The sequence below is a fragment of the Azolla caroliniana genome, unplaced genomic scaffold (assembly GCF_043228905.1).
Source record: "Azolla caroliniana isolate FFs.n. ecotype wild unplaced genomic scaffold, voAzoCaro1.0.p SCAF_4, whole genome shotgun sequence".
Taxonomy (NCBI): domain Eukaryota; kingdom Viridiplantae; phylum Streptophyta; class Polypodiopsida; order Salviniales; family Salviniaceae; genus Azolla; species Azolla caroliniana.
Window position 1 is genome coordinate 23,906,281 of NW_028230439.1, and position 23,072 is coordinate 23,929,352.

General features: G+C 37.4%; 4 protein-coding genes across 5 annotated transcripts; 3 read left to right on the plus strand and 1 right to left on the minus strand.

Moving 5' to 3' along the window:
• Nucleotides 1-2,547: 2,547 nt before the first annotated feature.
• On the plus strand, nucleotides 2,548-5,175 carry LOC147865530 (pentatricopeptide repeat-containing protein At2g33680-like). 2 transcript variants are annotated; one of them, XM_087318363.1, is made up of 2 exons: nucleotides 2,576-2,785; nucleotides 2,883-5,175. In XM_087318363.1, the coding sequence occupies exon 2, from the start codon at nucleotides 2,974-2,976 to the stop codon at nucleotides 4,411-4,413; it is 1,440 nt and encodes a 479-aa protein (XP_087174489.1). In that variant the 5' UTR covers nucleotides 2,576-2,785; nucleotides 2,883-2,973; the 3' UTR covers nucleotides 4,414-5,175. The 2 variants fall into 2 exon arrangements, with proteins under 2 accessions (XP_087174488.1, XP_087174489.1); XM_087318362.1 differs by having other exon boundaries at nucleotides 2,548-5,175.
• A 3,321-nt stretch (nucleotides 5,176-8,496) lies between these two features.
• Nucleotides 8,497-13,868, plus strand: LOC147865531 (uncharacterized). Its single transcript, XM_087318364.1, has 9 exons — nucleotides 8,497-8,748; nucleotides 10,246-10,361; nucleotides 10,606-10,659; nucleotides 11,418-11,442; nucleotides 11,543-11,665; nucleotides 11,749-11,915; nucleotides 11,986-12,067; nucleotides 12,162-12,260; nucleotides 13,615-13,868. The coding sequence occupies exons 1-9, from the start codon at nucleotides 8,527-8,529 to the stop codon at nucleotides 13,693-13,695; spliced, it is 969 nt and encodes a 322-aa protein (XP_087174490.1). The 5' UTR covers nucleotides 8,497-8,526; the 3' UTR covers nucleotides 13,696-13,868.
• Nucleotides 13,869-16,319: 2,451 nt separating this feature from the next.
• LOC147865532 (uncharacterized) lies at nucleotides 16,320-18,739 on the minus strand. The gene is made up of 5 exons (XM_087318365.1): nucleotides 18,426-18,739; nucleotides 18,228-18,277; nucleotides 17,314-17,446; nucleotides 17,127-17,231; nucleotides 16,320-17,046 (listed from the first exon to the last, which is right to left on the minus strand). Exons 1-5 carry the CDS (start codon nucleotides 18,580-18,582, stop codon nucleotides 16,421-16,423), a joined length of 1,071 nt encoding a protein of 356 aa, XP_087174491.1. The 5' UTR covers nucleotides 18,583-18,739; the 3' UTR covers nucleotides 16,320-16,420.
• Nucleotides 18,740-20,503: 1,764 nt separating this feature from the next.
• LOC147865533 (replication protein A 32 kDa subunit B-like) lies at nucleotides 20,504-22,571 on the plus strand. Its single transcript, XM_087318368.1, has 10 exons — nucleotides 20,504-20,681; nucleotides 20,871-20,981; nucleotides 21,070-21,167; nucleotides 21,260-21,307; nucleotides 21,392-21,469; nucleotides 21,554-21,632; nucleotides 21,716-21,820; nucleotides 21,891-21,982; nucleotides 22,091-22,162; nucleotides 22,255-22,571. The coding sequence occupies exons 1-10, from the start codon at nucleotides 20,565-20,567 to the stop codon at nucleotides 22,334-22,336; spliced, it is 882 nt and encodes a 293-aa protein (XP_087174494.1). The 5' UTR covers nucleotides 20,504-20,564; the 3' UTR covers nucleotides 22,337-22,571.
• The last annotated feature ends 501 nt before the right edge of the window (nucleotides 22,572-23,072 follow it).

Below are 23,072 nucleotides of genomic sequence, written 5' to 3' on the forward strand. Positions count from 1 at the left end.
CCATTAATTATCTCCGATTTTAGCATTGTAGCTTGGGATAACAAAACCGGTAGTTTTAACAAGTGTTCCTATATGACTTTATAATCACGCCTAGGTGCTGAAATGTCATTCACATCAAATGGGACACTAGGTGGTGAAATGTCATTTAGAGAAAAAGAGTTGGGACACTAGGTACCGGTGATTAAATGTCATTGGGACACATGAGGGTTCTTTATGCAAGGTGGGCCACAACGGACTTGATCCTTGTGAGCCTTATAAGGAGAGACAACGCACAAATATGTGAACATGCACACGTGGCTATTGGTTGCATTAACGATGACGGTCCGGCTCATATGATCATATATTATTGTAATTTTGGGCATATTTTAATACATGAATACCTCTTTTTACCTAGAGAGAGAGAGAGAGAGAGAGAGAGAGAGAGAGAGAGAGAGAGAGAGTCAAATTGAGGGAGGAGACAACGTACTATGTTCATGACAATGTGTGAGGCAGAGAGAGTGGACATGCTCAGAATATATGTGTATGTATATGTCTCTATTACATTACATGTCAATGTATTCTTGCGTGTATCTTACAATTTCGTGGAGAAACTAAATATTTATAGGCGAAAGCTTGTTAAATAGAGCTAAATAGTACTATTTCTTGTGAATTTCATCTTGTATTTTAGTACAAAACCTCTTTTAAAAGATAGATAGATACACACACAGATTGCCATACAAATGTGTGAGATCATTTTCAAATTGTAAGTGTTACATGATATGTCAATAAGTTACGTGCATCTCGCCATTTCACAAAGCACTAAGTTTTTTGGAGACCAATGATAGTTCTAAATCAATAAACTTGCAAGAGTAAAAATTGAAAAAATGATGGGTATTTAGAGAATATAGATAGAGTTTTCGGTAACCAATCATACACACGGAGCGCCCACTAATTAATTTACTCAACCGATCATAGAATGTTATCATTACCAATGAGCAACCTTATCCAATGAGCTACATGCAACTTGTCTTTTTGAGAACTTCTATCACAAAGGGTTCATTTGATCTTTTTCCTACTCAAAGATAACACTAGTACTAATATAAGTTATTGACCTCTCTCATAAAACATAGAGATTTGAAAATGTTTATGGTATCTCTTGTTTACTTAACATATGGCACCTACATATTTCGGAAGAGTGCTTTGTAGTAATTGTTGGTCCATGGGTTATGTTAGCCCACATTGAAGGTATGATCGTCTCTTTCTCTAAGTTGAACTATCAAAACTCCTATCATTTATTGACTTGTTCATTCTTTTTTTATAGTTCTCAATGTGTAATGAGTTCTATTGTAGGGTAGATAGGTGTCAATGAATCCATCAATCATAATTCGGTTATTAATCAATTAATTTGGTTTACTCATTTCATATATCCTACTTTTCCTCCACATGATGCCCTCTATTGCGAATTAGTTATATATGATAAATAACACATCTTGGGATAAAAGATCACATGCTTGTCTATTATTGTAATAATATATTGTAAACCTAGTTAGTGTTCTTATTGACCAAACAATTTGTTCCATTTATTACAAAGGGGTCGGGTCAACCACTTGTTTGCTATGCCACTCATGAAAAAATTGTTCCTTAAATTAATTGAACATGCATTACTCTTCACATGTATTTTTTAATATGACGAGGTCCAAATTTCATGACAATCTAGCTTTGCATACTAGAAACAATGCATATGGTACCTTTTTGCCAGACGTATGTGGGGGGAGGACTACAACCTAGAAACATGTTTTTTCCATATTTTTAGTTGACATATATGTATAGCCAGCCGGTTTTCACAACATTAGTTTTACATGCCTTCAATTGAATTAACACACAAGTGTTTTTACCTTGGTCTATATTCACATATATCCACTTCAACCATAGCTAATCAAGAGAGCGTCGATCTAGGAGTGGGATTCCCATTGGTAAAGGGAAAATTCTAAAGGTAAATAATACAATAGGTGGTTTGCTAAGCCCAGAATTGCGGCACCAATGGCATGTCCCAACAAATGAGTGTGAAACGAGCTCTAGTCTATTTAGACGACCCACCACATCTGGAAGCTTGAAAGTGTTTCATGATGAAGCAAAATGCCATCTTCCTTTGAAGTTTAAATAACATGAACTTCTCTTCCTACAGTAAATAATACACAACTAACTTTGATAACAAGTGGTTCGCTAAGCCTAGAATGGCATGTCCTGATAGATGAGTGTGGAACGAGCCCTAGTCTATCGAGACGACCCACCACATTGGGAGGCTTGAAAGTGTTTCCCGATGAAGCAAAATGCCATTTTCCTCCAAAGTTTAAATAACATGGACTTGTCTTTCCACGATATAGTATATATTGATTCCTCGAAACATTTAGTGGTATGTAGAGAAAGAAACAAACCCTAAACTTCTACAAAGGTTCGGGTCGACGGAGAGCAAGTTTTGTCGGTAAAAAATGAAATGCGGACACAAGGGCCGGTTTCCGTGTGTGCCACGATTCTTGTCCCAATCTCTTAACAACCATTTTCAACTAAATCGTGAGACATGGGTTTATATGATTCCTGAGTATTGCTCTTCTATCTGTGGAAATCTGGCGATGGAATCCTCAATCAACAAAATGCATCTGTCTTAGGTGACACCCTGACGCTCAATCCTGCTATACCATGAACCCTGACCTGCAATTAAGGCTTCCTGTGTCATCGGCTAGCCATAACTACAACAATTTGCATACCCTGCTCCAGTCTTGCATCCTTAAGAAAGATATAGTCTCAGGTAGGGCTGTGTGTTCTCTCTTGGTTAAGTATGGAATTAATCAATTGGGTGCATATATTGGAACCCGTCTGATTCGCATGTTTTCAGTTTGCGGCAGTTTAACTGAAGCTAACCATGTGTTCGAATCGTTGCATTCGAGAAATGTATTCAGTTGGTGTGCAATCATATCAGCAAATACCAGGGCTGAGATGTATGAACACGCGTTAGATCTCTATACCCAAATGTTGGAATCTGGTGCGGTTCCAGATGGGCATGTTTTCGCCTCAGTATTGCAAGCGTGTGCTGGTGCATCGGCCCTTTCTCGTGGCAAACTGATTCATATGCAAATCACTGAAGGAAGTTTTCAGGATGACGAGTATATCGGAAGCACACTTTTGCATATGTATTCCACATGTGGGCACTTGACCGATGCACTTAAAGTGTTTGATGATTTACCTAAAAAGGGTCTCATCACGTGGAGTGCAATGATTTCTGAGTATGCTCAACATGGGGAAGGTCTGCGATCGTTGAGTCTTTTTTACCAAATGCAACGGTGGGGTATTGAACCTGACTCTGTGACACTTTCTAGCCTTTTAAAAGCATGCTCTATCATCGAATCCATGTTTCAAGGGAATATAGTCTATTCTTATGCCATCGAAATGGGGTACGATACATCCATTATTGTTGGAAATGCCCTCATTGATATGTATGTTAAATGTGCTACTTTGGACAATGCATGTACTGTTTTTGCAGCATTGCAGAATCGAGACGTGGTAACGTGGAGCATCATCATTTCTGGCTATGTCCAAGAAGGCTTCTTGCAAGGAGCTCTTATCAAGTTTCAACAAATGCAATGCAGTGGTGTAGAGCCAAATGAAGCTACATTTGTATCCATCTTAGGGCTCTGTTCAACTATCACAGCTATCGATGAAGGAAGTCTTATCCATACCTTGTTGGTGAATAACTATTTTGAACAAGATGTGAATGTCGGGAGTGCCCTGGTTTATATGTACATGAAATGTGGGAACCTCCGGGATGCTCAGAGTGTATTTAAGAGGTTACCATATAAGACAGTAACGACATGGAGTGCAATGATTGAAGGCCTTGCGAGACAAGGTCATGACGGTCTCGCCTTAGAAGTATTTGATTCAATGCAGAAAACAGGTGTGAAACCAGATGAAGGCACACTCATCTCTCTCCTCTCGGCATCTGGCCATGTCGGCTTGAAGGAGAGAGGGTTTGACGCCTTCAATTTCATCACGCACTTTCACAAAGTCTCTCCAAGTGTTGATCACTTTAACTGCATTGTGGACATATTAGGTCGTTCTGGCTTCCTTAAGGAAGCCGAAGATTTACTTGTTACTTTAGAAGCAGATACCAATTTGATAGGCTGGTTAACTTTACTTAGCCACTGTGAAAATCGAGGCAATGTGGTGCTAGGAAGGCGATGCTTTGATCAAGTCATGTATGTGGATTGCAACAATGCCGCAGCACATACCCTTATATCAAGCATATATTCGCAAGCTAACATGGTGGAGGATTTGCAAAATTTAGAGAGTTCAAACATGTTCATGCGTGGTGGAACTGTTCACAAAGAGTTGGCGAGAAGCAGCTGCATCACTCTTTTAACAGATGACAAAGTTCCATAAAAAGAAGTTCAGGATCTTGTGATGAAGTGAAGGACTTTGAAATTTGTTCCTTTCAAACTGGTATTCATCAGTGTTATTATTCTCATTGTTTTGCCGAGATATGATTCGCATCCAAAAGCACAAGATGCTTTTGAGGGAGATTCTAGTGCGGGATGTTGGCTCTTAGAACTCAACAATTATTGCACAAGAGGAAGAAGCCCTGAATGGGTATGTATTCATGTGAGAGGAGGGGCTTGAATGCAGACCAGTCCCCATTTTACTTGTGTTTAAAAAGCTTCTAGCATTTTAGAAAAGGATGAAAAAAATGGAAAATTCTGATATCTGGACAGCAATATTGTGAGGGCATATTGTATGCAAAACAGCAGTGCATTAAGCAAAACTTTAAACATGAGGATAGTATTATAGCAATGCGGGGTGCATTGTGTCCCACAGCTGACCATAGTTTTTTCAACTTTCCATTCTTTACCATACTAAACCTAACTCCCTTTCATAATGCCGAGGAATGTAATGAGAGAGCAGAATTTTCACTACAGGATCACATAATATGATCTGGGTGAAATTATATTAAAATTGTTATTAATATAATTGGATTGATTAATGATTAGCATACAATGCTAACTTGTAGTTGTTGGACTTCTCCTTTGATGTTGAGTTCAATCTTGTTAATGAAGCCTTGATTGCACTCCTCTTCCTGAGTATCATGCTCTGATATTCTAGTCCTATGTTTTCTAGAGCATTAAGTGTTGTTGTCATTACCGTACTGTTAATGCTAATTTGATTGCCCCTATTGAAGTTGTCCATACAGCACTACAATTGTCATGCCATCTTATATTACAATGAGCTTATTGACATGAGCTTCATCGATCCTCATGTCATGCATCTTACTTCTCATGAGATTCAACAATTGTGGAGTACAATGACACAAAGCATTCCCCTAGGCAAGCTTATGGGTTGCTTTGGTTGTGTTGGGCTATAACTAACATTGTGATACAATAGCATGCACCGATTTGTGGTTCTTGGGCCTTTGTTCACAATCCCATATGGAGATTAATTTCCTCAAGTGCCCTAATAAAGCTCATGGCAATAGTCAAAGATAATATTCCATGCTTAACTCCATGTCTTAGATAAGGATACGTTAGAAGCATACTATTTACATCATCAAATTGGGGCTTATCAATGGGTTTAAATGGCTAACATGGTTCTGATGGGACATGTCTTTTCTAAGTAGTGATCGAACGAGATGCGAGACCCAGATGCCTTACATGCCCAGTTGCTAAAGTTGTCCGAGTTTTTATGCGAAAACATTGCATGTCGTTATCTAGGAAAACCATTATCCAAGAAAACTCTTTTTTGACCCTTGTATGATAGGGTGTTCTCTCAAGGGACTAGAGGCTAACCCTCCCCATCACTTATGATAGTACTTTGACTACCTTAAGGTATTGAGGGGTCCTCTATGGTACAACTAGAGAATGTGTTGAAATGGGTTCGGCTTGTTGAGGGGTTTACTTAACTATATGTATGTAGTTGTGTGTGTGTGTGTGTGTGTGTGTGAGAGAGAGAGAGAGAGAGAGAGAGAGAGAGAGAGAGAGAGAGAGAGAGAGAGAGAGAGAGAGAGATACATAAGATATTTTCCTCACAAGATCCGTTCGTCAAGGATGCCCCATTTAGCCCATTGTTGTTTGCTATTGTTACTCATCCCTTGTTAGTGATGCTATCCAAGCTTGCAACAAATGGTGATATTGTGGGTCTACACCTTCCGTCTGGAGGGCAACTAGTAGCACAAGTTTTGGCTAATGATTCTTTCATGTTTCTACAAGCCTCACGAGAGAATCTTGAGAACGGGATGCTCGTATGGAACCAATTTGCATTGGCTTCCGGATTACATATTAATTGGAGGAAGTCTAGTTTCATATCGTGTACTGAAAGGGATTTGGAATGTTTAGCATGGCAAGGATCCGTGGTGAAGAAAGGCTCTATTTTTCGACACTTGGGCTATCCATTAGGAATGAATGTTACAAATGGTCAATTGATTGAATGGATGTCTAGTAAGTTGAGGGATAAGTTCATGTATTGGAAGTCACAATCTTGGTCATTTCATATACGCTTGAAGTTTGTACAATGTATTATGGAACCCATGATATTATATTACTTGCCATTGTTGCCATGGACAAAGAAGGCTTTGCATTCTACTTTGCAACCTCTTCGATATTTGTTGTGGAAGAAGAGGGATAAGATGGGAATCACTTGGGTTGCATGGAATCATCTAGCAACCCCTAAGCGGTTGGGGGGGGCTGGAATATTGAACTTATCTAAGCATATGATGGCTCGTAGATTTTCATTATTACAAGATATTTGTTCAAACTCACAACCATGGATATGTATTGTTTAATATTTCATTGAGAACAAGGGTTTATCACATGGGAGGACAACGATTAAGGCTTCATGGTGGCAATTACTAAATGGATGTATTTCACTTAGGATTTCGGGCTCTACATGTGTTCAACACTTGGTTACCTCATGGCAAGAAGCACTCTTGTTATGTGTATGGAAACCATCATCTAGTAGAGAGCATTGTAACTCTTTGCAAAAAGAGTTGCTTGGATCTTCTCGGTTATTATGTTGGCCAGGAAAGGAGAGATTGAGCTCTCAATTTAATCATTTGTTTTGTTTGGGGGTCAAAGAGGTGGGAGATATAGTTGAGGCTCCATCTCAAAGAATTTTGGAGTTTGCTTAAGCGCGACAATTATTACGCATTCCGCCTAATTATAGGTTTATTTGGCAACAACTACAAATTATTGCATTGATGCAAGGTCCCTTATCTCTACAAATAGGAGAACAACCGTGACTTTATTGGTGTTTAAAGGGTCAAACGTCATTGTTACAAGTGACTACTAATCTTTTGTATCATTGCTCTGTTGAGTCTCTTGGATGGTTATCATCTAAGGCTGAAGAAGAATGGAGATTACACAAATATGACCATGGGTGGTGGCAGATCTTACAACGTAGTTGGCATTCTAAATTGTGACTTGTAGCAAAGGTCTTCATTTGGAGAGTTTTGATTGGAGGATTGCCTTTGGGATTAGCTCTAAAGCATCGTGGATTAGCAACGGGTCCCCTTTTTAATGTCAAGAGAGTAGAAAATGAGGAATTAATGAACCTTTTATTTATTTTTTATTTTTTTATTAAAAATAAAACAAATACTTTAAAGTTTTTCATCTATTATAAGAATATCATTAGTGTGAGGTCCCCTTTTTAATGTGAGATAAAAATATAAAATTTTGTGAGAACCTTTTATTTATTCTATTTATTTTACATATATTTTATATATTTTTTGTTTTATTAAAAATTAAAACATATACATTTTGATAAATATTATAAAAATATTATTAGTGTGAATTCCCTTTTTAATGTGAAATAAAAATATGAAATTTATGGGAACCTTTTATTTAGTTAATTTATTTACATTAATTAATTTATTTTTCGTTTTATTAAAAAATAAAACAAATACATTTAAGTTTTATATATATTATAAAAATATTATTAGTATCAGGTTCCCTTTTAATAACATATAAAAATTTTGTGGGAGAGTAAAGTGAGAAATTAATAAACCTTTTATTTATTATTTATTATTATTTTATATTTATTAAAAATAAAACAAATACTTTTAACTTTTAAGTTTTCCATTTATTATATAAAAATATTATTTAGTGTAAGCCTCCTTTTTAATGTCAAGTTAAATATCCCATATTTAATGTGAAAGTCTCTTTGTTATATGATATATATATATATTAGAAAGTAAAAAGTAGGAGCTCTTTTTTTTCTTTTTTTTTAACGAATATTGTTTCATGTATTCTTATGCGTATTCGTATGTATTCGTATGGTAACCCCCACGAATGCGAATATGACTAACAGCTATTGTAATTTGTAATTAGTGCTTTTTACACACATTTATTAATTAATATAATTGTGTGTTTTCACCAAGAGAGAGAGAGGGGGGTATTCTAGGAATTTTAAAAACCGAGAGACTCTTTCAGAGAAGATGCTCTCTGTTTGATATATACGCCGTGGCTATGGCGGTGGCCATGGCCATCATCTTCTTCTTCTTCTTCTTCGATGAATGTATCCTCCATGGCGGCCTGCACTCGTCACGCGATGCTTCCACCTCCTTCTCCTCTCTCATTCTCTTTGCGAGATCAGAACCTCCCTCTCCTCTCACGGGTCCCTTCTGCTCAACCCCCCAACCTCCAGAAGAGTAGATGGTCTCTACTTGCTGTGAATTGCGCCGCCAAGCGTAGCCCTAAACGACTAAAATACCACTTCTCCGATACACGTAAGGTAGGTTTTATGCACAATTCGATATCTGTTTTCTCTTTTCTATTTCTGTTGAATCAAATTTCGCAGAAATGTAACTGCTACAGAAGTTGTAGCATTGCTGGACAAGGTATGTAGCGAAAGCACTTCTTCCCGCAGTCTGTCAAAATAACTATTATTTTCAGACCTTCATATGTTTAATATGAACTGGTCCTTAACGGATATAAATTCCAGAAAAATCAAGAAGTTTTAATCTATATAAGCTTCAGAAAACATCTAAATTTTTATGCAATGTAAATTCCATGGAAACCTAAAATTTTCAATGCATATAAACCTCATTACTTTAATCCATATAAATCACACAAAATCTAGTTTTTTATGTAGAGAGTCGAGACTGTTGGGATAAGGCAGAGATTTGGAAAATAGTTTTTTATAGTTTTAGCCTGTAAATAGTACATTCTAAGCTCAGTTCTCATTAGCTCTGGGTTGAATTCTGGTTGATTGAGTTATTTTTTGCTATGGCCTGACAAACTAACTTGACATATAGTCATTGCAAATATTTGCAAACTTTTTGAAAACTAGGAATTTTGAGTAGCTATTGTAGCTACTGTGATTGCAAAGAGTGGCAACTCCTTCGGAAACTAGGAAATTTAAGAAGGTATTGTGATTGCAAAGAGAGGTGACTCGTTCACAAAGTAGGAATTTCAGAAATCTATTATGATCACAAAGAATGTAATTTTTTTAAGTGACCGTGTTTGCAAAAAGTATCTCTTTGACAAAGTATGAATTCTAAGAAGCTACCTGTCTGGACCAAAATATGTTAATGGCATGTGCTAGTTTTAGTCCCGACTATATGAATTAACACCATAGCTTACAAACTCATAGCTATGCAATGTGTGAAACAACCAAGATTCTTCTTTTAGCACATGCAGCAGATTTGCTAAATGGCCATACATTATTTCTTGTTTGGGGTTGCGGTAATTACATTGCACTCATTTTGCATGCATCCATACTCCTGACAGAGTTGCGGAAATGTATTAACAACTGCCATTGATCTGTTCTTCTCATACATTGCAAAATATTGTTATCCCTGATAATATCCTCCTTGAAGTGGTGCTATAATTATAGAATGCAACTTTGCGTGAAGGCAGTGAGGGTTATAGTTGGATATGGACTTCACTGGGTTCTGATCTATGTTTGGCCCATCCGCTTTTGTTGATTTTATATCAAGTAGGATTCTTAATGTTAAGGACAAGCTCATCAATTTGAAATAGAGGGTGGAAAGAGAATAAGCTTCATGTAGTTATCTATAAAAAGGCTAAATAGTATGTCAAAATGAAAATAAATACTAATCTGGGAAGGGGACTATGATTACAATTGTTTCCTAACATGGTATTTTATAAGTGTTTGTGATAATCTCGTTGTAGAGAAACTAACATTTTCTAGGATTAAATGTTGCATAATGGCAATTGTTGTCTGACATAATTAATTGACAACGTCATGTTGTTTGGAGTTGACCAGGTTGCCGAACCTGTTTATATTTCTGTAGACAGCCTTGGCTCTGACGTCTGGAAACTTGATCAGATAATAGAACTGCTGAAGAATGGAGCTGTTGGAGTCATCCCAACTGACACTGTGTTAGTCTCATTATTCATATTAAAGAGCATCTTTTACAATGAAATGTTTTCCTTGCTTTGCAGTATTTACACACGATAAAGATTTCTGCAAATTAACCGAGTCATGTAACATGAAATACTTTAAATTTGCTTAGTATTTCTATACATAGATTTTCTTGTGTTCGTCTTATAGCTGCCAATCTTTTCTGTTATGTGATTTGTATGAAATAAGGCTTTTATACAACTTGAATCTGGTGATTGGCAGGTATGCAATTGTTTGTGATCTCAAGGATGCACGTTCAATCGACCGCATATATAGGTTTTTTCTCATTCCAGCAATAAGCTTTGCCTAAGAATTTATTTTCAAGGAATATATATATATATATTGCACAAGTTAAGAAGGTAGAAGGTGAATGTGAATGATAAAATTCATTACCAATAATGAAGTATGATATGTCATACCATTTTCTCCCTCCATGAAAAGGCAAAATAAGTCTTGCTTGATAATCTATCCTTACGAAATGCATATGATGTGAATTTATCAAATTAATATCTTTGTCATAGATTGAATCTGCTAGGAAAATGCTCATTACAATGAAAACAAACAAATGGGTCATGGCCTAACCACAATAAATTTCCTAGACGTAGTCTTGCTGGACTGCCTGCCTCTGAGATGTGAATCTGGACACTGGTAGTCTGCTTCTCAGAGGAGCTGAAACACTTTATGCAGGCAGATCAATTGGGACGAGTAGGCTTAATTTTTATGGTTGTCTTCTGGAGAAAGAGAACCAGGCATCTAATTATTAGCACATGATTGTGATTAGTGAGCATGTTTGAGATTGTGGAAATTCATCAAATAGAAAATTGGGCTGAACTGTCAAAAGCAAGCTCCTTCCCATGGGTTGTGAACCTGATTTCCGTGGCACATTTGAAATTGCATCTTAGATTGTTATTAACCCAATCACATAGCCATCCAAAATTATTGCTAAGTCCAAGTAAATCTAGGTTTCAGATGATATCTCTATCATACAGTATTATTCTGAAGGGTTCTACTGATATGAGGCTTTTTTGATGCAGGATCAAGAATATGGATCCTAAAAAGGTAGTATCATCTGGTAACCAATCCATTAAGATTTCAGTAGATTTTGCAGCTGGTCATATTTTTTTAACTTTTTGAGATTTGTAATGTTCTTGCCTATCAGCCTTTGAGTATACTATGCCGATCATTCCATGATATTGATACCTATACTACTGGATTTCCACGTGGGAACAATCAAGGTCATACCAATATCTTCCGAGCTGCCCGCCAATGCCTCCCAGGACCAGTATGCAGGCTTTTTGAAACTTGCAATTATTAATTCTGTAAACCAAGGAAAATCTAGCAACTGTTGTAATCTTCAATTTGCAGTATACGTTTATACTTCCTGCTAGTAAGGAGATGCCAAAACAATGTTCAGACTTTGGTGGAAGTGCTCAGAGCTGTGCACCAAGAAAAAGTGTTGGCGTTCGTATGCCAAATGATGTGATATGCCAAGCAATTCTGAAGGAGCTTGATGGGCCTTTGATCTGTACAAGGTAAATAAGTAAAATGTTGTCATGACCTCATCATTTTGCACAGGGAATAAAAAATCTTTTTACTGTACAGTGTACGGAGACCAGCTAATGATAATTGGTTACTAGATCCAGTCCTTATATTGGACACATATGGTGCCTCAGAAGGGAAAGAGGTAATGAAATGCGTGTGTTTGTACCATTTTACGTGTATTTCTGTGCCACTGAAGAAACGATTGAAATATAATTTTTTGTGATTTTTTGGTACAGGGTGTAGACTTTGTAGTAGATGGAGGTGTGCGAATTGCAGACCCATCCACTGTGGTGGACATGACAGGAACATCTCCAGTACTATTGAGGCGTGGCAAGGTGGCCTTTTTAACAACTATACTATACTAGCTGTTTGAAAATGCATGGTATGACCTTCAGCAGGGTTTGTGTGCAAGAAAATGAAAAGCATTAAAATGGTTGCATTAGTATACTAGCTGTTTGTAATGAATCATGAGATAATTTAGCTATCCAAGTTAAGAAAATGGGGATTGGATTTTGTCTTGAGTATCCGAGCAAGAACCCATGCATGATGCTATCACCATTAAGATTGGGGACATATTATTGCAGAAACAAGGTGAAAACAAAGTGACAGTATCTGATAACAGCATGCACCGAGTTGCCAAAATCTTATGAACAAATGATAACAACTTTACAGTTTCTGTCAGAGCTACTTGGTTACTGGTTACCAAGGCAATCACTTCCTTATCAAAAAAATTAAGGACTGACTAATCAGCTCATGCTGTTGCACACAGTCAACTATTCTCAAATAAACGGTATGCAAGAATGCTACTAGCAACCTTACAGAACAATCTTAGGGGAGAGAGAGAGAGAGAGAGAGAGAGAGAGAGAGAGAGAGAGAGAGGGAGAGAGGATATATCAACCTTTATTTAGATAGGCTGTGGCACCAAAATTATTACAATCATAATGTCATATGACCTCTCATCCATAGAAAAAGAAAAGCACATTGAACTGATATCAGAGTCATAACTAGGATGTAATGTAGTATGTAAATTTTTCAGAGAGAAACCCAGAGAGCCAGAGAGAGGTTATGTTAACATATTGAAAGTGGCCAAACTGGTCCTTGCGCTCCAAAAATTCTAGTTGTGATGTCATGTGACATCATATCTATGACAAGAACAACTCAGTGAGCGTAAGCTGAAATTGAAACTATAAGTAGTGTGATAAGAAAATAGAAAACCTACCACAAATACCAAACAAGAAGTTCAGAGATGTTCTGTGATATAAATTACAGCATAGCATCCACGGGAGTAGTCATATTATTTGCCTTTACAAAGTTTTCTGGACTTTGGTTGAATGCGGGATGTAAATCATTTATTGTCTCTGCCTTTCATCTCCATTCAATTAATAGATGGATTGTCTTCAGGTTCCACAGAGAACCTAAGGATGCAAACCAGACTACTTGATATTTTCTCAATTTGTCAAAACTGAGAAGTTCAGCTGCCAATCTGAGGTTATCGACCTTGAGAACTCTCTCAGTTCTTTGCCTTTGCACCATTTCAAGAATCAGCAGTTTTTTTTACGTTGTTGAGTTTCTTTGACATGTTTGTGATTTTCTTTCTCTGGTACAATTGTGATTGCTCATGGAGTTAATGCAGTATTGAAATTGTCATGAAGTTAGAAACTGCAATTTATTCTATATTTGCTATTTCAGGGAATCGTTGAAGATTGGATGCTTATGGACCTACCTAGCTCTAAACCACCAGATTTTATGAAGACAAACCCATACATGTAATATAGGTTGTTAATTTCGAACTTTGTACATGATTCATCTGTAAATTTGTACATTAAGATGATCAGCTATGCGAGATCCCTGTGTAAAATGTACACAAAATTTTCTGATTCCAAACATATGGAATAAGTAGCTGTATTTTGTACTTCTTTGACCAACATGTTTCTGAGTATCCATGCCCACTCTAAAGGACCTTGTAACAAGAAGTTCATATGCTGACACATATCACTAGCTACAAAATCTGTGCAAATGTACTGATTGATCTATAAATAAACCAATCATTCTATCCTATTACCTAGGTGATGAATCTTTTTAATGAATGTGATGTAACTTATTGCATTTTGGAAAGTTCCCCTTTTTATCTCGAAGATGATCATTTTGGTTCGTTATGTGAACACATTTAATTGTTTAACATTCATATTGGAGATATACATGTGAAGTGGGAGTGTAAATGGAATGGCTCATTATGTGAACATTTTATTGACCAACATTCATATTGGAAGTATACCTTTGAAGTGTGAATGAACTCATAGTTTATGTAATTCATATCAAAATCCAAGTTGTGATAATATTGTGAAATGCACATAAAAGATCAAAACTAACTCCTTACTTCTTACTCAATTTATAGTTAGATACAAAGGTGCCCATTTGGGTTGGGTTAGCTAAAATGGGTGTGCTAAAAGGGTGGATCGGCGTAGGTACATGCATCCTAAAAAGGGTGTGCTAAAAGGGTGGGTAGGCTTAGGTACGTGCATCCTAAAAAGGGTATGCTAAAAGGGTGGCTCAAAGGAACACATGCACACCACATTTACCCCTTGAGAGAAATAAGGAGGTTTATGATATGGGAAAAGGATGGGGGTCAAAAAATGGGCCTAGGGTGGTATAGGGCTTGATGTGGGCAACATGGGCGGAGGCGAATTGGCCATTGGTATCACGTCGGAGCAAGTACGTAGTGGATCTGATGGCACGAACTACAGTGAAGGAGCCGAATCCCTCGATGCTTCTAGCGCAGTTGTGCGACTTGTAGGTTTCGAGAGCTGACTTGTCAAAGGGTTGATTCGTGCAGCAACCTCCTGCTTGAGGGTTTTGTTGAGGCGGTCGATGAGGCCATTGGTTTGAGGACGGTATGGGGACTTAAGCACCTACTAGACACTTAGTTGAGCTGCAACGACGTTGCGGACATCCTCGTGGAACTGGTGACCCTAATAAGATAATAGTTGGATGGGGCTAGTGACGGAAAACGAGCTAGCAATTAGTGGATAGAGATCAATCCCTCCTGTGGACTGAGGGCCACTTGGACTTGGCTGAGGTGGGGAACAGGAGGGCTATCATGTCGAAGGGGGATCGGGGAAACTCATGGGACAAGAAGTTAGTGGGCAACCTAAGGTGAGGGGGAAGACGTGGGTGCTTGGATGTGGGGGACTAGTACCCCCCATCTCCACCAATATGTGAAATGCACATAAGAGATCAAAACCAACCTAGTTAGCTTCTTACTTCTTACTCAATTTATAGTTCATACAAAGATACCCATTTGGGTTAAAAAGGGTGTGCTAAAAGGGTGGGTCGGTTTAGTTACATGCATCCTAAAATGGGTATGCTAAAAGGGTGGCACAAAGGAACACATGCACACCACAATATAATCTTGCTAGTTGGCTTTAAAACAAGTTTCATCATGAACTACAATTTATTGACTAATATTCATATTTGACGTATTCCTTTGAAGTGAACGAACTCAATAGTTTATGCAAATCATATTTTAAATCCAAATTGTCATTGTATAACTTTTTAGTTGGCATTAAAACATGTAGGTTTCAAAGTTACCAACAAGTTGGTGGAGTCACCCTTGAAGCATCTCTTTGATTTCTAAGTATGAATATTTCCCCTACATTCTCCCTTGCTTCCATCCCAATGGTATCATCAACAAACATCCCTAAGCATTCTTGGTTTTATTCCATATTAGGGAATTTATGGAGATAGTTTGTAGGTATTAATTTTGGTTGATTGTAATTTAATTATCTTGTCAATACAATGATGCCAATCCCTTCATATAATCTATTTTGTGTCTCTAATAATTACATCTTTTAATCTTGCCCAAGTTCTTGTACACCTAGTTTTTATAATGGAAGGTGAATTCCCAAACTCCAAAATCACGAGTTGATTGATTTGCAATAACCTCTTTAGTCATTTTAGGAAGATTTTTGTCCATTCACTAGAAAACATCAAAAAACTATGTGCCATTTTTAATTAATTTAATCCTTAACATTGTACAACTCTCATTGCAATGTTCATTTTATATTGTGGAAAATGCTTTGATGCATACGACAAATGTCGCCCCCATAACCTCAGAGGCGAATTTCGCTATTATCTTCTCATTCTTTGTGCCTTCAAGAAAGAACATAGACTTAATACTATTGCAAGATATCAATCTTTGAAGATACACTCCTCATATTGGAACCAAGGTCATAGATGTTGTACACCAATTTATTGTCATCATCAAATATGTTGTACCATTTCGATATCACTAAAAAGTTTGGACCCAAGTTTGGACTACCTGCTTCCGCAGAGAGCAAAATATTTTTAAGCTGAGATTAATTGAAAACTGCGTGAGTTCGAAACTAATATATATCTTCAATTTTCAGCATTGGTATAGATGTTTAAATGAAGATGTATATTCAGAGATTGAAAATAATGTTGTGATTCTACAAAATGTCATCAAAACATGGACTAGTTATTCTATATAGAACCTATGCAACATAGTATGTATGTAAACTTGACCAGGATTATAAACAACTGATGGAAATTTGGGCTGATTCACTGCATTTGGGAGGCCTTGAGTTTCCAAGCACAATCCACTATGCTTTTTGTATCTAGCACCATTTTTTCCCTTTGTATCAGAAATGAAATTCCCTGTGTAGAATTGCATACCACGGGCATTTGTAAGCAAATCCATGGCTCGACCACTGGTCGGATCTTTCACCGTGGCAGCCAAATAGAGACCACCTTCAGCTTCCGGGTTACCATTGAGTACAAAATTATGATCATACCCTCCACTAACATCCTTCATTTGATCACGGATCTCGTGTGGTTTTCTAAAGTCAAAGGGAGTGCCATTCACAGACAACATTTCACCAGTCGGTATCAAGTCATTGTCTACTGGAGTTATATAATCTGCCTTAATGCAAACATTATGCCCTAATATATCTCCGTTCCCATGCCCACTGAGATTCCAATATGTATGTTGTGCAAGGCTTATGGGAGTAGATTTCTTCACCGGAACAGCTTTCATCTCAGTCAGAAGTTCATAGTCTCCGCTAAGTGTATATGTCACAGATACATCAACATCGCCAGGGAAACCTGAAACATTACATGCCCTAAATCTTCCATTAAATCGGTAAAAAGCAATTAAAACATTCCAAACAGATCTTTTTAATTACCTTCCTCTCCATCAAAGCTATGATAGAGAAATTGTACAGAAGGATTTGGATACTCTTTCAACTCCTTCACCTCCCACAGAACTTTATCAAACCCTCTTTTCCCACCTAGATTGACAAACAAGGATGCAGGTATTCGTAATTTTATTCCATGTTAGAAGATAGAACAAATCTGATAATCTTCACAAACCATGTAATGTTATGTCAGGATTATTGCTTGTAGCAACTAGCTTGTGTTTCTCTCCATTTATCGTGATTGATGAACCACTGATTCGATTTGCAACCCTTCCAACAAGGCTTCCAAAATATAGAGACGGTTCATCCTTTGCAAAGAAGAAACATCATGAAACATAGTAACAATCTCTTATGTCACACGGGTCCCAATCTTGGGCAAAAACTGGAATTAACACCATCATATATGTGCATCACACTAAATATCACATGCAGCTGGTATTGACACCATCATATATAAATATGATATATCAAACTACCATATATAACATGTAGAATTTATAGTATACTACACACAAACTACCATATATAATACATTGAATGTGGCATAAAACTGTATAATGTGACATATATAAGTGGGCTACTGACAGTCCATGCTTCATAAAGAGATTTAACAAGTCAAACTTATAGAAATAACTCTTTCAGATACCAAACTTCGTTCCCCCTCACTCTTGCATATGCACTGGCATCATCATGTGTCAATATAATTTATAGAATAAGACATGCAATTGTAATTCATAGTATACCACAAAGGCAATGTAATTTATAGAATGCCATATGCGATTGTAATTCATAGTATACCACAAAGTATGCATAATGCACATAAGAATATGCATGGCACATGTAGTATCACAAACTACATAGGTAAACATGTGCATATGCATGCTGGAAACAAACAACAAATTCAAACCTAGCACAAAACATGTTGAAAACAGAGTAAATCCAAATACCTTCAAAACATAATACATGCAAGTAAACCATAAAGAGCCAAAACAACTTGAAAACATAATGCGCACAGAAAAATGTAGCCACAATAGCTGCAAATCATACTCATGAATAGCTTGAATTTCATCGGAAAATATGATATATTACCATGTAAGGAGCAAGGTTGTCATATCCAAGAACGACATCTGCTAAGTTTCCTGTAAACCCAGCAAAAAAATATTAACACAACAATTTCAGGATTACGGGATGTTCTGACAGTAATTAAGTTGGACAAAATTGAGGACTAAAGGATCCTCATCAATGTAATCCATTGAGAAAAAATCATCTGAGTATAGCGAGAGGTACCTAATCTGTCGGGAAGGATAAGAGAAACAATGGAAGCTCCCCAATTCGTGACTATGAGCTTCATCTTGCTTCCTCTGCAAAGGGTAAACAACTGGGCTTTCCCATCCAGACCAAAGGGCTCTGTGTCGATCCTTTGTCCATTGGTTATCCCTGCCATGGCTACAAAAGAGAAGCACGCTAAGAGAATCAGAATCGGAAGAAGAAGAAGAAGAAGATCCTTTTTTAAAAGAGATGCATGCAAAAAGAGAGGAGGGAGAGATCCACAACCCACTTCTTGCTTTAACTTTTTGATGCCCAATTAGAGATCAGATTGACTGAACACAACATCAGCCATGAATGTTCAAGCTGATGCAGACACAATCCAAACCGTTTAAAGCCGGTTTAGGCTTGAACCGAGCCGGTTGCCGACTTCTTGAAAATTTGTTAGCTTATATGTACATATGTATATGCATTATATGGGCCATGTTTACTAGAGTCTAGTACAAACAAATATATTCTTTGTCGACATATTGTTGGTTATTTGATGCGAAAGAGCTTCTTGGATGGCGATGTGGCACACGATCACCGTTTGCTTGTTTAACTCAAAAAACAAATTGTGACAACATATTGTTGGTTATTTGACACAAAGAGTGCTTCTTCAATGGAGATGTGGCACATGATCATCGTTTGCTTGTTCAACACCGAAACGTGGCATAAGGAACCTGTTGTGTGCTAAAATGTGCTTATAGACCATATGTTGCAAAACACTTAGATATTGCATGTGTGTTGAGGGTGTGGATAAAACATTATGTGGTGCATGCATAGAGCAACTCTTGAAAAAGTGTATGGTAGGAGATCAAATCGAGCCTAAAGGCCTACTGAGTAGAGAGGACTTTGTTTGGGTCATTGGAAATAGCAAATTTCTTTGTGAGGTCACATCTTCGTGAAAAACGATATCTATCCCCTCCCCATTATTACATCACTACTTTTTCAAAAGTTCCCAAGATGATTGATTTTATTTTTCTTCTCCATTGATATGGACAAGGTCATCAATAGTTCACAAAAAGGGCGCCTTCGATGAGATGGTGAGATCTCATTCTTTGGAGATGGAAAATAGAGGCACACATTGGGCATCACAGAATTGTGCAAAAGCAAGGATTTACAAACTGTTGCTCATCTAATAAAAAAATCGGTGTATTTCTACTAGTTTAGATCCCGTCATCAATGCTTTGAAACACGAGAATGCGGACAATATAGAGTGTTAATAGGACAAATAGGCCCATCCATGCTCGCCAGGGGGGTCCGGCCAAAACCGAAAGAATGTCTTGGCTCATCAATAATAGTGGTCTTCAACGATCAATTGATTGATGAAAGGGGAAGGTGAACGAAGGACCAACAATCTCTCCACACACACATCACCAATAATACGAAAGGAAGTTCAACCAGTATGGGAGATACCGAGTAGTACCACTGCATATCACATTTGGAAGGCTCGGTGCTCTCTCATTTTCCATAAACTTAAAACATCACTAGCTGAATTGGTTTCAAATATTTGGTTAGACGTGGTTCATACTTTGAAGGGTCAATAGGACGGAATAGTTGGAGATTATGATGCTAAAATTGATCGATGGCATGAGTTTCTTATCATCTGGATAGCTACTCCATTCATGACATCCAATTACGACACTCCGTATTGGCATTTTTCAGCCTTCGAAATGGTTGTTTCCCCCCCCCCCCCTGCTCGGCGCTGATCACATAGACTTTAAAAATCTTGTGAAATGTTTACACTAAAGACAAGATATCTTCATTAAAAAAAAATCTCTCCACACACACACACACACACACACACACACACACACACATTATTACATTATTACATATATACATACATATACATATACATATACATATACATACATACATACATACATATACATATACATACATACATATATATGCATATATACATATATACATATATGTACATACATATATAGTGTTTCTTCCAAATTGGGCGGGAAAGGCTTCCATGATTCATTCCCCTGCTTCCTCTGTTTCCTTTGACATAGATAGATAGATAGATACAGAGATAGATAGATAGAGCAGGTGTCTGCGTGCGTGAGGAGAGGAGAGGAAGAAGAAGCAGAGGAAGAAATAAAGATGTATGCATATCAGGGCCAATCCGATGGGGGATCGCTCTTCGGCGGTGGCGGTTTCATGCCTTCGCAGTCCGCCACTCAGTCTGGAGACGGGTTTGGCAGCAGCAGCAGCACTAGGGTTAGTACGAATATAAATCTCTCTCGCACTACTCCTCTTTCTCTGTTGTTACCAGCTAATTGTGTCTGCTGAAGCTCATCAACAGTAGTACGGAATCTCGCGCTTAAATCTGTGTCCAGATAGTTATACTTGGAAGTGGAAAGAAATTGAACTAGTTCTCATGGTCACAATATTATGTGTTTTCAGAAGGGAGGCTCACAAAATCCTGGTCTTCTGCCATTGACAGTGAAGCAAATTAGCCAAGCTTCTCAAAAGTCATCCGATGACAGCTTCTATGTCGACGGTGTAGATGTCAACAATGTACTCATTTAAAATCCTTGCTTGTAATATGCTTAGCTATTATAACCCCTCTTGTTGCTGGTCTTTAATACACCCCTATATTGAGTAGGTCACTCTCATAGGTATGGTGTTCAACAAGGAGGAGAGATCAACAGATGTATCTTTTCTTCTCGATGACTGTACTGGCAGGGTGGAAGTTAAACGCTGGTAGATTACTCAGTATTATTAGCATCTTGCTTTACATTGTAGCTTGAATAATTTATTAATTTCATATAAAAAAATGAATGGATGTGTTATAGGATTGATGGGTCTGACACGCATGAAAGCATGGAGATGAATTCAATTCAGTAAGTAATTTAGGTCTCTATCTAGACACATATATTCTATCACTCTTATTTGGGATGCATTGTATTTGTATACTCATTAAACAGGAATGGTGTCTATGTACGAGTTCATGGACATTTGCGATCCTTCCAGGGGAAAATGAATATAGTTGCATTTTCAGTCAGGTTGTTTGGCCTTCTAATTCTGCTCCTTGACAATCATGTATGGCAATGAAAGTAGTTATTTAAAAACTTTAACTTATGTTGCAGGCCTGTCACAGACTTCAATGAAATAACATTCCATTTTTTGGAGTGCATATACGTGCATTTACATAATGTGAAGTCCACAGTATGCTTCTTGCCATTATTTTCTCGTAATCAACAGTAATCTATTCCCAACTGTCTGTTACTATGTACCTTTTGCTTTTCTAGGGCGCTCAATCTGGAGGATTACCTCCAACTTCTGCTGTACAAAACCCCTCAAATTCTATGTATGGAGGACCTCCTGCTAGTGGAGGTGCATGGAATAGCAATCAGGTGCAGCATTGTCATAATGCTTGGTTTTATGTTAAAACATCTCAACCCACATTATTCTTTGAATGCACAGTATACGCCCTCAGCTGCTGCAGCAGCGATTGGTGGCTCAATGGATGAATGCCAACGACGAGTGCATGCTATTTTTGAAGAACCATCTAGCTTGTATGCATAATATATAGTTCAAGCTGTTATTATTGTTAAATTCTCAATCTTCTTTTTTGTGGTGGAGTTGATCTTATTTTCAAGGGTTACCAAATGTTCTTTTGCCAGATCTGCAGAAGTAGGGGTACATATTGATGAGGTAGCTCGAAGAATGACTGGATTCAGTAAGAAGCAAGTCATGTAAGCACATTGCAATTACATTGCAGAGGGTCTCGTGAAAGTTGCATCCTTACAGTGTATTTTGGAATCTTATTTGCTTGCATTTTGAACAGGGATGCGGTCGATTTTCTGGTTAATGAGGGTTTGATATACTCAACTATTGATGATGATCATTACAAGTCCACAAGTGGCTAAAAACAAGATCAAATATAATGTCCGTATGGTTTTTATATGTGATGCACTGTATTTTTTTGTTGTTTCAAAGAGCCTGTATAGCTTAAGCTCTTAGTTTTGTTGTAATTTGGTGTTCAGTAGAAAGTTTTGTTGGAATCCTGGTCTCAAATACTAAAAAGGTTTCATGTCAGGAATCTTATCTACCGCAGATTCTGATGTTTCCTTAAACAAGGTATATTATAATACTTTACCATGATTCTATGCCTTCCATGCCCTGAAAATGGATTACAATGTTGAGGAACATATTAATTTCTTCATGGTATTGTCACTTCAAATGTGCCACGGCATATATGCATGGGTGTATTTTAAATCTCTTGGATACTAGTGGTATGCCTAGCCAATTGTTAAAATATAATGACATTGATATCATGATATGCATGCATGTTTTTACTACCTAATTTTCCCCTCCTACATTTGGTTGAATTTCATATATTTAGAAATGAAGACCTTGTCTGACTTCTAGTTTTATTATTTGGATATCTAGTGCCTGATGATTAGGATAGTTAAAGCTTTCGTGAAATCCTATATGTTGTAAAATAATTAGGAAGAGTAAGCCAAAATGGCTAGGCAATCAATCACACATTGAAATCTGGTAAATTCTGAAATTTAGATTCTCGTGTGCCGTCAGAAGTTGAGGGCAATGATGCAATCCATGTGTCAAAATTTTCAAGGAAAAAAGAAACTTGAGGTGAAATAA

Coding starts and splice junctions, on each gene's coding strand:
- LOC147865531 (XM_087318364.1), top strand. CDS start 8,527: ATGAATGTATCCTCCATGGCGGCCTGCACTCGTCACGCGATGCTTCCA. Junction 10,660..11,417: donor TCAATCGACCGCATATATAG/GTTTTTTCTCAT, acceptor TTTTTGATGCAG/GATCAAGAATATGGATCCTA. Junction 11,916..11,985: donor GGGCCTTTGATCTGTACAAG/GTAAATAAGTAA, acceptor TTTACTGTACAG/TGTACGGAGACCAGCTAATG.
- LOC147865533 (XM_087318368.1), top strand. CDS start 20,565: ATGTATGCATATCAGGGCCAATCCGATGGGGGATCGCTCTTCGGCGGT. Junction 21,821..21,890: donor GTGCATGGAATAGCAATCAG/GTGCAGCATTGT, acceptor TTGAATGCACAG/TATACGCCCTCAGCTGCTGC. Junction 21,983..22,090: donor TTTGAAGAACCATCTAGCTT/GTATGCATAATA, acceptor TTCTTTTGCCAG/ATCTGCAGAAGTAGGGGTAC.
- LOC147865530 (XM_087318362.1), top strand. CDS start 2,677: ATGAACCCTGACCTGCAATTAAGGCTTCCTGTGTCATCGGCTAGCCAT.
- LOC147865532 (XM_087318365.1), bottom strand. CDS start 18,582: ATGGCAGGGATAACCAATGGACAAAGGATCGACACAGAGCCCTTTGGT. Junction 17,232..17,313: donor TCCTGACATAACATTACATG/GTTTGTGAAGAT, acceptor TTGTCAATCTAG/GTGGGAAAAGAGGGTTTGAT. Junction 17,047..17,126: donor TAGCTTTGATGGAGAGGAAG/GTAATTAAAAAG, acceptor GTAATGTTTCAG/GTTTCCCTGGCGATGTTGAT.